At 37.9% G+C, this 14,814-nt stretch overlaps 1 protein-coding gene across 7 annotated transcripts in view; it reads left to right on the top strand.

Annotated features, from left to right (window-relative positions):
* The window catches only part of LOC126109561 (bifunctional purine biosynthesis protein ATIC), a 116,551-nt gene that overhangs the window by 82,983 nt on the left and 18,754 nt on the right, over positions 1-14,814 (top strand). For all 7 annotated transcript variants that reach the window (XM_049914575.1, XM_049914579.1, XM_049914581.1 and 4 more), the window contains exon 9: positions 7,802-7,905. In XM_049914575.1, coding sequence (XP_049770532.1) covers positions 7,802-7,905 — 104 coding nt within the window. The remainder of the gene's footprint in view (positions 1-7,801; positions 7,906-14,814) is intronic.

Below are 14,814 nucleotides of genomic sequence, written 5' to 3'. Positions count from 1 at the left end.
GTTTTATTAACATGAGAGTATTTATTGCTAGAAAAGCTAACATTTTGTCTTCGTTACAGGTTTAAATGGTTTGGCATTTTGCGTGGCATATAAGTTAGTTTGAAACACTAAATGTTCAATCAAATCATCAAGAAAATAACTGAAAAGAAACTATGATGCCCTTTTGTTAAGCTGGCCGCTGTGGCCGAGCGGTTCTAGGTGCTTCTGTCTGGAACTGCGCTGCTGCTGCTGCGGTCGCTGGTTCAAATCCTGCATCGGGCATGGATGTGTGTGATATCCTTAGGTTAGTTAGGTTTAAGTAGTTTCAAATCTAGGGGACTGATGACCTCAGATATTAAGTCTCATAATGCTTAGAGCCATTTGAACCATGTTGTTACCCTCATCTTTCAGTTTGTCCTTTACACAAACATACCCATTGAAGTCGGGTCACATTATACTACTGCATTAAATTGTGCTCCACTTATTAGTGGCCAGAGACGATAAAGGCAATTGCCATCACTGCTAAAACTATCATTGTGACTTTCACTGTCAGAAATTACTAGGCCTCCTGGGATTTTGAGCGGTGGCATATCGATGTCACTTTCTTCAGCAGCAGCATCCAGAACAGGATCAGAATAGGCATGAAGATCACTTTCTAATGTGGGTTCATATGTAACTTTGTCCAAAAATTTCTAACATATCTTTCTCAGACAGTATTTTCCTAGATTGTGTTCTGGGGATGAAAAAATATAGTTAAGATTTGGTTGCAAGTGTTAAAGTCTAGTGGCTCCATATGAAGCCATCATATTATTGCACATATTGTGCTAACTATATTTTTTGTTTCGCATTTTAAAATATTACACATTGTATCTACAACATTTTTAAACATAAATATCTATGAACATACCTTATGTGTGCACAAGAAATGTTTGCTTTAGTAAATTGAACAGCAGCCACCATGACTGAAGTGAACATCAGTGTAGATACTTTCTTATGACAACAAGAACCTGTTTACAAAATTTCCTATAGTTGGCAGCACCGTGTAAGGCTGAGAGCAGGTGGATTCAGTTGAAGCCACTGTCTCAAATAGGCTGAGAAAATATGAGACTAGGTGGACTCAAATGAAGCCACTATGCCTCAAAGGGTTAAGTTGCTTTGACATAAAGTAATTCTTTCTAGATATATAGTTTTACAACAGTCAGAAGACCACCTCCATAGACAAATGGTTAGCATCACTGTTTCTGGTGCAGAAGGACCTAGGTTCTATTCCTGGTACCTCCTTAGATGTTTTCTGAGTGAGGGAGGCCTGGAATGATGTCCACTCTGTGTTGTGTTACCAGAAGATGAGCTGCTCAAATCAAGAAGCACTGGGATCATCAGGATTCATCTAGTAGCCTTAATGGCTCGTGGAATTTTCAACATGCTAATAATGTGTCCCACGATTGTAGATTGCTTCCTCATTCTGCCTCATGGGCAGCATGGTCAGTTAGAACAGTCAATAGCTGCAGCTCGATGAAGAGGGGATGGCAACGTTTCTTAGTATTTACTTTGCTCATTAATCTGACTACATTTTTCTCTTAATTGTCTGAAGTTAATTGATATAGCACTGTCCCCATATCAGTATGCCTTAGGAGATATGCAACTGCAACAGGCCAATGTATGCCATCTTCACATCTTCAGAAGTGACTGCATCTGTCAGTTTCGACGTGCGATAGCACCTTGAGCTATTCTCTTGCCTACCTGGCTACTTCAGTCTAAGAATAGATGTGAAAGCCTAACAGTTTTAATGATTTACTTTTTATGCATTCAGTTCATACCATAATTAATTCCTGTGTTTTATGCGGAGTACAGAGTTTTCTGGAAGAAATCCTATTCATTTCTTGTTCTAATTTTTCCAGAGTTGCCTGATGCAAAGCTATGGTGTTGTGATGTGTATTATGCAGTATTTATATTGTACCATATAGATAACAAACTGCTGAAATAGCTCCTATGTGGGGAGCTTTATTATCAGTTACATCAGTGAAAAGAAGTGGGCCAAGGACTAAGCCCTGCAAGTGAAGAGCACCTGTTGCTATCTGAGACCATCTGTTTCTTGTTGCTTGAACAGAAGTTGATTACAAACAGTTGGAACCCCAGGTTGGAATATCAACAATGTAAGGAAAATGTAGATTGCTACTTACCATAAATATGGCCTTTTAAGTTGCCGACAGGCACAACTATAAGATACCCCCTCCCTGTCGTCGTCTCCCCCTGTCTTTGTGTTCTGCGCTCTGCAAACGCCCCCACCTGTCTTTCCCCTTCCCTGCTCAATTTCCCCCCCCCCCCCTCTCCCCCATCTGCACCACAGTCTCCTGATGCTGCACTCTTGCATGCCTGCATGCTCCACCAGACAGCTCTCTTCTCTCCCCTCATCTATACACTGCTATCCTTTCTCTTCCTCACCCCCTCCAGGCTTCGGCCTCCATTCTGTGTGACAGTTAAGTTACAGCCTGAGCTGCTGAGATGGTGGTGGTGTGTGTGAGGTGTGCTTTCTTGTGTGAATTAATAGATGTGTATTCCCATTTCTGACAAAGGTTGTGGCTGAAAGCTAATGTGTAAGTGTCCTTTAGTTGTGCATGTGTACAAGTTAATGTTTCATCTTTATGGTAGGTAGCAGTATATCTTCTCCTTACGTTATAGAACTTGATTACCGTTATAAGTGGGTTGTGTACACCATAAAATTACAGTTTTGCTACAATCAAAGGCTTTACTGGTATCACAAAGTACAATAGATACCAGTGGAACTTAGTGACTAGTTAAGAGTTTTAGTGGTATCGATAGTAATATTTTTATTGTGTTGAAATGCAGACATTATTTGAGAGAGCACGCTTTTCAAAATGGTTATTTAGATGGTTGTTCATAAGTGACTTGAAAACTTTGGAGAGCACTAGAACAGTAGATATTGGTTTGGAGTAGATGCTTATTGATGTAATTTTAGCAATTTTGAGTGCATCTTAGAAAATGCCAGATTTTAAACATTCGTTAAAAATGAAAGTATCTGGTTGACAGGTAATACATGTTGTTTATTTTTGTAAAAACATATTTTGAGAACCAATAAGTCCATACTGCTTATGTGAAGAACTTTGCCATGTTTTTTATAATGTTCTTTAGAGTGATAACATTAACGTGGAAAGCATCCCTCGTAAATGTCTCTGCGCCAAGCAGCTATAATACATGTGTTCCATTTTGGTTGGTCTTGTTTTTCACCTTGCTATAGGGTGCGGTGCTTAAATCCGGACAAATTTCAATTTGAATTTCCCGCCACGTCGTAGTTGCACAGGAGGTTGCGATTGGCATTCTTGAAAGCTGTAGGCATCTAGTAAACAATCAGAACCTCAAAATGGCCAAGATGTTTGGACAAGTGTGGAGTGCAACTGAAGAGGCACAATTATCGAAAGTCTTCTTGCTGGGCGTTAGTTGGATTCTTCGGGTGCCTGAGATCAACTGTTTATGGTATTGTGGCCAAGTATAATGATTTGGAGAAGTCTGGGGAAGGTTCTACTAACCCACGAAGGTAACCTCATTCGAGGACACACATGTCACAAACTGCGGCAGTCATTGAAAAGGCTCATCTGCTGATTTCAGAGGAGGAAACTGGTATCAGTATTAAAAGTGAGCAAACAATGCATCAGATGGCAGACAAGGACTCATACAAGCCGTTTAGTCCAAAACTGGTTCTTGGTTTACGTTAACATGTTCTGGTCAAAGAAGTTCTGGCCCCCGAATAGCCCGGATTTGAATCCCTTGGCTAATATGTTTGGAGTGTAGTCAAAAAAGCTACCAATAAGGCAAGGCACCCTAATGTTGCATCTGTACACACTGGTCATTGCGGCTGAAGGGGTTTTCATTGAGTAATGTTGAAAGATACCACTACTTGTAGGTAAAAGGATTTTCATTTTCATTTGTATTTTGTTTTAATAAATTTGCTTTTTTTAAAAAATGTTTCATTTGTCCAGATTTAAGTGCCATACCCTATACTTCTGCGTCCAAAAGTGTGTGCGTGTGTGCTTGAGTGCATGCGTGCGTCAGTAGAAAAAAAAAGTTGTAGGCTGCACTTCAAAATTGAATCACAGTTAGGTCACTCTAACACGAGATACAGATAAGACACAATGGATGTAGATCCATTTATAGTAATTAGGTTTGAGTTGTAAGCATAAGTGAGGTTACATTTTAGATTTAATTAAGTCTTTCGAACATTTAAAACCACAAAGCTTGTCTGTATAGAATTTATAGTCCTAGAAAATTTAAGCATCAGCGCCAGAAGTCAGTGCCGTGCTTCATTTCTCACTATAAATTCATATTCTACTTTATTGTGTAGCGCTACTTATATTCGACAGCAAAAGTTAGTTGGCTCCTAGCACCATTTTTCAAAACTTTTGTGCTTTGCACTCGATTCAAAGCTGCAGGCAGGTGTTTCTTTTATATCTAGTAAACTGGAAAGTAAGTTTGGATTAGATTTGGGTACATACAGTAGTTCTTTGTAAAGACATACAATTTGCATTTTGGCACCGTTTGCGTGGCATGTAATTGGTCATTTGCCTGACGAGAATGTCACACTTAGCTAAATTTTTGTGATGTCATTCATTAATAGAACACAGAATAATAATCTGTGATACACACTTAGAAATAAAGTATTCGTTGAACAGAAATGTGAGGCAAAGATGTGTTATACATCCTCAGTTCTCCAATCAATTGTTTAATGGACGTACAGACTATAAATTCACATTACACTGACACACTTATAAAATATGTTGCTAACAACAAATCACAGTACGATAAATCTGTGTTCTTAAATAAAACGTTAAAAATAAAAACATTATCTCAGGTGTACAAGTCAGGCACAGAAAGGTACAATTAAGATTGCCATAAAAGTAATCAGCTATGCATTTCAAGATGCTGATTGATGAAGTTTTTGAAGATGGTGTTGGACAACGAAAACAGTTACAACTCCTTTTATTCAATAAAGGAATCTTCGAATAGACAAGAGTCTTTCTCAATTAATTGATTGAAAAGCAGATAATACTTAGTTGAAATATAAATCAAACCACTCTTATAAGTTGATTATACTTCAGAAATATCGTATTTACCTGAGTATAAGAACAACATTGCCTGATAGCCAGACCCCCTTTTCTTCAAGAATCTTCTTGAGAAAAAGAATTATATTCTGACAAATCAAAATTACAACTGTTTTATTGATATAAAGTGTCTGCCTAATAAGTTAACATTATACTGATTCTAAATTCATGCCATTTATTAATCGTCTACATTTTGATAATTCATGGAGAAATAAAATAAATGATAAGAAATAATTTACATTAATTTGAGGACTGGTTTTTTTTTCTTTTCTGCACTTTTTGCCTACTAACCCTGTCATCTGTAGCATCTCTCTTTTTAATCATCATTATCCTAATAGCACAGCTGTGAAATTTATATCTTTGTTGCTTCAAATATTTGACTGTTTGTTCCGAATGTTATGATTTCTGAGGTTGTGGTTACCATGGGGCCTGAGAAACTCTGCTGTTTTTATCCATGTACATATCAAATTTTGCTTCTGTACTGACATGGGAATGTTAACAATGTCACTTGCTTCCAAACATATTGTCTGCCTGCCACTCTCTCATTGGTTGTGTAGAACTAGTAACTGACACACCCCTTTTTGTTCCTGTTATATGTCACAGCAATCATCGACAACATTGCAGCACAAAACGCCCAAGTCCGCCACTGACCCCATGCAGACTTTTGCCACCTGGTGCAGAAATGAATACTATTGCTGAGTATTTGTCCAATTTTGAAGTCGGTTTCATTCAGACTACAAATGGATCCAGGCAAACTGCATTTTTAGTGTATAGATGTTCCTAAGAATCCAAGGTACGCAATATAGATTCCCATGGTTGGCAACGTGATGTTATTACTGCCTCCTCATTGCTCACCTCTCCACACTCATCTAGTTTTCAGCCAAGTTGGTACCACTGTCCTCCCTCCAACTCTTTCATAGTGCTGTGCTTGAGCAACTGTGAGACATAGACTGCTATATTTTCTAGTATGCAAGTCATATGCAACAACAGAAACAAGTACATAAATAAAAGGTCACAATCACGATTCAGTACAATTCCCAAATTTTTGCTCCCACGATCTATTGATGTCTATTGATACTATCTCCATAACAGGTCTTGCTGCTGTAGTGTATTGTTCTGACAACAATTAGTCAGTTTAACAGGATTTATTTTGTTTGACAGACATTTCATTCTGGATTAATTTGCCTCTGTGTTTTATTTGTGTGCACCATAATGTTCTAAAACTAATTAAAAGGTGGTAATGTTTTTACCCAGTATTCTAAACGTTAATAGTGACAAAATTTCTCATTTCCAATCCACTTGGTAATACATTAGTCTCTTGCAGTCAGATAAAATAGTGATCTGGGATCATAATTAAAATGCTGTTTAATATTTTTGCTTTTGATTGTTACATCTACTTAAAAAGCAGCATAAATATTTCTACATGGTGTCCATAAAAGTATGAGATCTTCTATTGCAAACCTATTCACATATGACAACAGTTTGTAAGATGATAGAATTTATTGCTATTTCCTCCTGTGTTTCACAAAATTGTCAAATTTGAAGCAGAGTAATAGATTATTGTAGTGGCTAGTTCAGTTTTTTGTGCATCCTGTGCACTACCCCTGCACTAACCAAATTTCTCGTATTTGTTCGAGCAGTGTCGATACTGTGTGAAACATTTCAGTGTATCAGGAAATTTTCAACCTGTTAGAGTCCTAGTATTGTTTGCCCAGTTTGTCCTTGTGAATTCTTCAAAATAAATCTGCATGTTACCTTAATAACCAAAACATTCATCTGTAAATGTAAGATGACCACTATACACTCTATTAACCAACATTAAAATGTTAACCTCAGCAGAAATAGTTCAATCTGCGAGCATAAGACGACCCTGTACTTTCCAAATGACAAATTTGGAAGAAAAATTTCATCTTAAAATTGGATAAATAAGGATGTGTGGAAAATAATTTGAGGGTTCCCATTAGCTTTTGTAAATTGTCAAAATAAAAGATTATATCCACTGGGAACATTTCATTTCTTGTTATAGTGGTATTAGGGAACACTTTTCAACTTCACGATTCCTAATATCTGCTGTCCCTAAACCACTGCAGGCCAATGTCAGAATCATACCATACTATCTATCGCTTCCTTCTTCATCCTTGTCCAAAGTAGCCAGCACTCATGACTGAGTGAAGTGGCCCAGTAGTGGACACACTTTTGAGAGGCTAGAATTTCATGTTCTCATCTGACCATAGAGGTGTAAGTTATCTGTGGTTCCCCTAAATTGCAGAAGGCAAATGCTGGGATGGTTCCTGTGAAAAAAGACACGGTTGATTCACACACACACACACACACACACACACACACACACACACACACACACACACACACACTATTCGATCTGTTGATCCATCTCAGACATCATCGTTGATAGGATGTTACACAGTAGTCTTCCTTCTTATCTGTGCTTTGTCTTGTACTGATCTTGAGGATGACAGAGAATTAAGCTTGAATATTCCTCGCTGATTAATTACTGAGGTAGAGAAAAATAAATACTGTAAAGTCAGTTTCCTGCTTTCATATGTTCTTTTTACAAGCTCATTTGCAAGACTAATGTGAAATGATACCCATATTGTTTGGTATACAACCAACTGCAGTTTGCCCTCTTGTAGCAGACTTAAATGATTTTTACTTTGCTTTACAAGTTTCTGATCTGTACTCTGTTGCAGGTGGCTGCGACAGCACCCACGAGTTATTGGCATGAAGTTCAAGAAAGGTGTGAAGCGTGCCGAGATATCAAATGCCATTGACAACTATGTGGGTGGCAGTGTTGGTAAGTAGTTCCAGTAATCTTTCTTCCTGCGTGTTTGAAATGGTAAATACGTATATTCCTAAAAAGTACATTCTTCGAAGTTTTGCCATATGTGCTGTAGCATCTTCAGGTTTTCACAAAACATTTCTCAATCAATGAAATTGCAGGAATGAAGCCATAAACCATTCTTCTCTTCCTAGATATGGTCTGTCTGCCTTATAAACCTGTGGACCCACTCCATTGTGCGTATGATAGTAGACACTACCAGCTGAAGTAATACCATTTGAACAGCAGAAATATTCACTGCCTGTGGGGTCATCATTGGTGATTACCTTGACTCATAAACATTAGTATACACCAACTTAGGTGGTCTGTTGTTGGCTTTGAGGATTGGCTACTACTACTGCTGCTGCATATTGCATTCATATGGTACACTATTGTCTGAGACAATGTCTAAATTCCAGCACACGTGTCATCCTTTTGGGATTCGATCACTGAAGAAGCCTTTGAAATCCACCTCGTGAAGGACTGACTTGATAACACTATTGGCTTCAGTTTCAGTTGTGTGTGGAATCTGGCACTTCCAGTGGCCAACTGGTAAAACAATGTTACAGTACCCCCCATTGATAGAGCATAATGCTTATCACCAGTGATGTTCTTTAGTGGAGAAGTGCAGGCAGTGAATGCCTCTGCTGTGCAAGTGGCATTTCCTCACCAGGCAATGTCTATGATAGCTTGCATGCTGGCTCTATTCACAAATTTATTAGGTAAGCTGTGCTGCTCTTCGTACATTTGTTGACATTCACCATAAGTTAGTATCATGGCATCCTTTAAAAAGTTTAGAAATTAATGCCAATTTGACATTGTAAATATTTTATGAGCTGCACAAATTAACCTTAGAATGGTCGGTCGAAAAACCGTTTCAAGAACGGTCGGCAGGGTCTGTGTGGGACCCAGTAAACAACACACTTGCAACAAGTGATAAACTGTTCAGGTAGTACTAAATGTTTTCTGAATTATGTGATAACTGTAAAAAAGAAAACTAAGAAACATATCTCTTTGTAGTATTAAAGGTAATCAATCTGGAAATACAAGTAAATATGATTGAAAACTAATGTGAATGAGAGTTAGTAGTAAAACTAAGAAGCAAAAATATTGACTTTTCATTATATAAATAGAACAATCAGGTTACCTTCCATTCAGAAGGCTGTTGCATGCAGCGACTGTTATATTGACTTGTAAATAATAGATTTCAGCTATCAGCCGTCATTTTTAAATTTTATTGCCAGATCTAGATTTCAGCTAGCAACTATCCATTCTCAATGCTAAGAATACAAGAGGTACATAGTTAGATGATGTCACAAAAAAGTTGCAATTAATGGCTTAACTCATCTGGTTAGTATATTACATACCACTATCATTTTTATCAACGCATGTAATGCCTGTTGGTCGGGCTTCGTCTACAGTTCATTGAATACTACTGTTTGGGGAAGGCGGACTGTATGGAGAACACATCAATTGGTTACAGGGCGCCATCGATGTGAACTATGTATAAACCTCAAGGGAAGTAAACCACTTCAAATTTAATTACATAAAATGAAACATAAGTAAAATTCTTACATTGTCGTCCGACTTGTTTCATATTTATCATGAAGTAATAAAATTTCCATCTTCACTTCTTGTGAGTCAGTTATTATTATTAAACACATAAATTACATCAGGCGGGTAAAAAACATTTTAAAAAAATTAAAAACACTAGAAGATGTGCTGTAAACTCCTATTAGTTGACATGGCTTAAATATATTTATTTTTATATTATATCTCCCTTTGTTAAAATATAATAAGTATATTGTTCATCATATTTACTAAATAGTTCATAGATGGCGCCAAACATCAGTCAGATGCATTGTTATTACAATTTGGCTATTCCGCTATAGATATAGAGGGTGCTAGCCTCTTTCTCCCTTAAAGCTGATTTTCCTTGTAAATGCAAAACAACCAATATATTGAATTGCTGTTAATAATACTGTTCATGCATCTGACCTAACATATCATGGAAGAAGTTCTGTTGGTTCAGAATTATACTCATCATATTTGTATAGTATAATGCAAATGGTTGCTACATATTGGCAAGACGACAGGTGTTATCTCGTTCCCCCTGGGTCAAACCCTACACCGGTTCCCAGCAACAAGTTCTCAAACTCCCAGAACCATGCATTTTTCACAACAACCTGATCATTAATCGTGTTGCTGCTGGTATTTTTGTGATAGCAGAAGATCTCGAGCTCTTCCAGGAGGTGGAGGAACCGCCCTTGTCACACTTACGCAGCCCCCCCCCCCCCACCCCCCCCCCCCCCACCCCCCCACCCAGTCACCACTCCCATCAAGCACTGGTGCTGCTGCTCGCAGTGTAGTTTCAGCTCTCGGAAACTGCAGATGTATGTGCAAGTTGCATTTGTGTGTGTGTGTGTGTGTGTGTGTGTGTGTGTGTGTGTGTGTGTGTGTGTGTGTGTACTGCTGACAAGGGCCTTAATAGCCAAAAGCTATGGTTGTGTGATTTCTTTTTATTGGGCCTATCATGACTCAACATCTCCGCTATTTGGTGAGTAGCAACTTTCCTTCTCTGGTATTCTCTCTTCTAACTGAAATGTTTTTCTTAGTGGCCATTGAGAGCTGCAGAGTTCAACAGCCAAGAAGAGAGACACAGAAGCCACCGTCTTGTCATGCTAGCAACAGAATATTTACTACACACAGCATCAGTGACATCTATGCCATAATTGGTTTTGTTGTTGTAATACATTATTATACCTTTTGCCTCTCCCCCCTCAGCTGTGACAGTCAGTTTCATCATGATGATGCATTGATGAAATATGCGGTTCTGATTTGTTTTGCTTTTGTACGTGTACAGTGATGTGATGTCTTCCTGAAAGCCGAACATAGTTTTAAGGCACATTTTTTTAATGCTCCAACAACAGTAATATTCTTTACTTGCAGTACTTTTCTGATGGGTGGGTAAGAAGTAAACCAACTATCTAGTGTCAGATTTCTTACAGACGCTTTTACTGAGACTACAAGATGCAAAACATCATCATCTGCCTTATTACTGACTTTGTACAGTCCTTGAGGTTCTGCATCTGCATCGACTTTCCAGTGTTTTACATAGTACATTTTAGAATGGGCCATGATGAAAACCTTAATCCCATACTTGGCAGGTTTATCAGGGAGATACATCCTGAACCTGCACCTGCCTCTGTATGGAACGAGCATTTCGTCCAAAGTAATGTTTTCTGATGGAGAAAAATATGCATTGCAGTTGAAGACAAACATATCTAGAATGGATCTTATGGCAGCAAGATTATCTTGTGCTTTTTTTTCTTCCCTTGTATGGATGTTGTCAATCATGATAAAACAAGTCAAAACTCTAAACCTTTTCAATGATATGGTTACTAGAAAGATTTCTATTCTGGTCCTATCTGTATTCCAGAAGTTTTCAATAGTACTTTTATTGTCATGCAGTGTTCCAGCTAAGTAAAGTAGGCCAAAATACGCCTTCAGTTAATCAAAACTTGTAGGCCTAGCCATATTTGGGTCACTTGTATATTTGTTTTGAGCTGAATCAGTGTAGATATCGGTTGATTCAAAAACTAAACCATTCAATGGATTCCTAAAAAATAACTATCATGGTTCTAACAGTGAATGTACATCCATTATAGCTTGAATACTTCCAGGCAAATGCATGGTAGCTATGTTGTGACATCTTGTTTGAACACTTAGTGGGAAACAAGTTTTTTCTCCATGTAGTTGCTCTGTTCCTTCTTTATAAAAGCGCATAGGTGCCGTACCTGAGTCAGTTACAAGAGTTGTACTTCAATTAACAGCAACAGGTGCGCTGGTGCTGGCAGAAGGCTGAACATCTTCCTCCTCACAACCACTTGTTTCACTATTACTGTCATGATCATTGTTTATTTCAGAGTGTCGGTCTGCATCAGAAAAGTGTACTTCACTGTCATCGTCATGTAAATTTGTAATTTTCACTATATGACCAATTTTCTCTTGCCATTTTATATTTTAAACTATTGACAATGATCATTTGATTTTAGGACATAATAAATGGTTCAGAAAGTAACTCAGTGAGAGCCTGCACCAAAATAAAATGGGATCACTTGGCAGAAATTAGTAATATAAATAGTTGGGATGGGTCTGACAGACCTGCGCGCTTTTTAAAAGACTGCCGAAGAGTGACTAAACAAAGCAAAACCTCATTCACGATATGAAAGTTTTCTCTTGGATATTTCAGGAAGCTAGCAGAGCGCTCGAGTCAAACCAGCAAGTATAAGAGTATAAATCCAGTGAAACAAAACTAGTGAGTCTCACTGACCCAGCCTGACTGTTCCCGAGTTAAAGAAACCCTGGCATATCTGCCTAAATGTCTGCACTATGCAGACTTTGATTCCTTTCTGTTTCATTCAAATCCTTACCGATGGGCAATACACAATTAAAAGTGCCTCCTGTCTCGGTGAAGCCTTTTTATTACTGAGAGAAACATAAAATTCTGAATAGTGCTACATTCAAAATCACAAGAACATAAGAAAACCATAGGAATAGGAAAGGATCTTTTTATTTTATGGCCAAATTCGGCGTTATTTTCTCGTCAATTTTGATATTATTTTATGCCTAAATTAACTGTTACTTATTGCCAAATTTGGTGTTACTTTATTGCCATATTCAGTATCTTTCTGGCAGTTCTGTTGCTATTTTTTACCAATTTTGGTGTCATTTCTTGCCAGTTCGTTGTTATTTTTTGCAAATGCAGAGGCAGAGCATTTCAACATTCAAGAACTATCATTTATGGACGTTGGTAAGTTATGTCTTCAGATTTATAATATTTATATGGGAAAATGACAAATTTAATGATATTTTGAAGAAATCACCGATTTTTTTTTTAAGGCTGCCAATTTCATGTGGTTTTTCACATTATTTTCTGTAAGAAATTTTCACGCGCACACACACACACACACACACACACACACACACACACACACACACACACAGTTTTTCCTTGGACAATAGATGTCGCAACTGATACTGTGATTTTTGCCCTGCAGCTGCATGTGGCTGAAGGTGTCTCACGTGTAGAGTTGGTACACTATTGCTCTTTTGTTTGTGTTCTTTTCTGTTTCCTCCAGTGCTAACACTTGTTCACAGATACAAATGAATGATAGTGATCACTGGCAAATTGCTGGGATTGTTAATTAAATTTTGTTTGCTTTCGTGTAAATGAGGCTGTGCACTCATTACTCATATTCATTTCTGTCCGCTCTAGTATACACCAGATGTTAGAAAATGGAGATGACATCATATCATCATGTTTTTTCTTTGTTAGGGGATCACAGTCAAATATACTTTTTAAGTATAATGATTGCTGCAGTTTGACTATGAGACTTTATTTATTTATTTCACCACCAGAGTCTTGTAATCCTCCTTAAAATGTATTTATCAAATGTTATCACATTATGTCTTTAATTTTGTTGTCAATATGTTTTCTTGGTTTCAGTTTTCACCTTTCATTCAAAACTGGCTCTACTACCAAAATCACGATAAATAAATAACAAAAACTTGGTCAAGTAACACCAGCAAATTCATTTAAAAATATCACCCAGTTCCCATGGAGGAAACACAGTTCCTGCATTACACCCAACTCAAATCGACCAAACTTGAACAGGTTGAGTGCTTTAGGGCTCTTTATCAATTTTACTTGTAACTCGGCTGAGTTCAAAATACACTTTTGTACCCTTTCTTCATCTTTAATGGGGAATCTGAACAATTTTAGTTCAGGACTTGCCCACCTGTTCTTCCACAGGTGGTGCATTCGGCACTGTGACTTGATTCGCTAGCAATGATTCTGTCAGAAGCAGCTGTACTTCAGATGCCAGCCAGTAGAAAGTGGATTGGTGCTGCTGGAGTTTGGGTGAGGTTGCCAAGAGTTTCTAGCAGTTGATGCCACAAGTAAGGGTAGGACACTGTCACTGCCTCATGTCCATTCTGTGACGAGGGTCACTCGCTGTAGTGAACGAACAGACAGTCTGTTTCTTCTGTGATCTGAGGTTATATTCTGGTCAGATGACTGCCCTCTGTTTCCTCTGGCGGACCTCTGATATGCTCATCATCTTGTACTGTTATGTCGAATAGGACTGGAAGGAGTTCACTGTTGAGAAACTCTAACTTACTCAGTTAGTTAGCCAGATTCACTCATAACCACTACCTTACACCATTCGGAAGATTCCAATAGCATTTGACAATTCGTCATTGCAAGACATGTGCTCCTTTGCTAAAATGGATTCTCAGGCATCAGATTTATGTAAACTGCACTGCAGAAACAGTTGAATCTCAAGGTTAATGGTAGTCCCATATACTGGTGACTTACAAACATGCAGTATTTGGCTTCTGATTGCTTTTAATAGATCATCTGGTTGCTGTTAAGGCTGTGAAATGAAATGCCTTTTGAAAACTAGGCAATGAGAGTTTCCAGATTGAATTCCCTTAAGTTCTCAGTCATTTTTTTACTAAGAAATTTCATCTGCTGTAGAGTGGGACTGTCTAAATCCCATCTTTTTGTTGCTGACAGTAGTCTCTATGTGCTTAATCTTACTATTGATTGTTCTGGAGCCCACATATTGCCAAGGCTTAACATTTATAAACCATTTGGATATAACAATACATAGGGCAGACCAGCCGATATAAAATCATTGTCACAAAAAATAAAAAACAACTGCTCTCGTAGTCATTTCATTCTTTTCCATCAGATATGTAAAACTGAAGCCACAAGATAAAACTATTTGGTATGTTCCTTAATTTCATGTGCCTATACAGGTTTTTATAGTCGGTCCGTACTACGTTCATAATGAGTGTATAGAGGGTGATAGCCTTTTA

The sequence above is a fragment of the Schistocerca cancellata genome, chromosome 12 (genome assembly GCF_023864275.1).
Source record: "Schistocerca cancellata isolate TAMUIC-IGC-003103 chromosome 12, iqSchCanc2.1, whole genome shotgun sequence".
NCBI lineage: Eukaryota > Metazoa > Arthropoda > Insecta > Orthoptera > Acrididae > Schistocerca > Schistocerca cancellata.
This window is presented reverse-complemented; position numbering and strand designations above follow the sequence as displayed.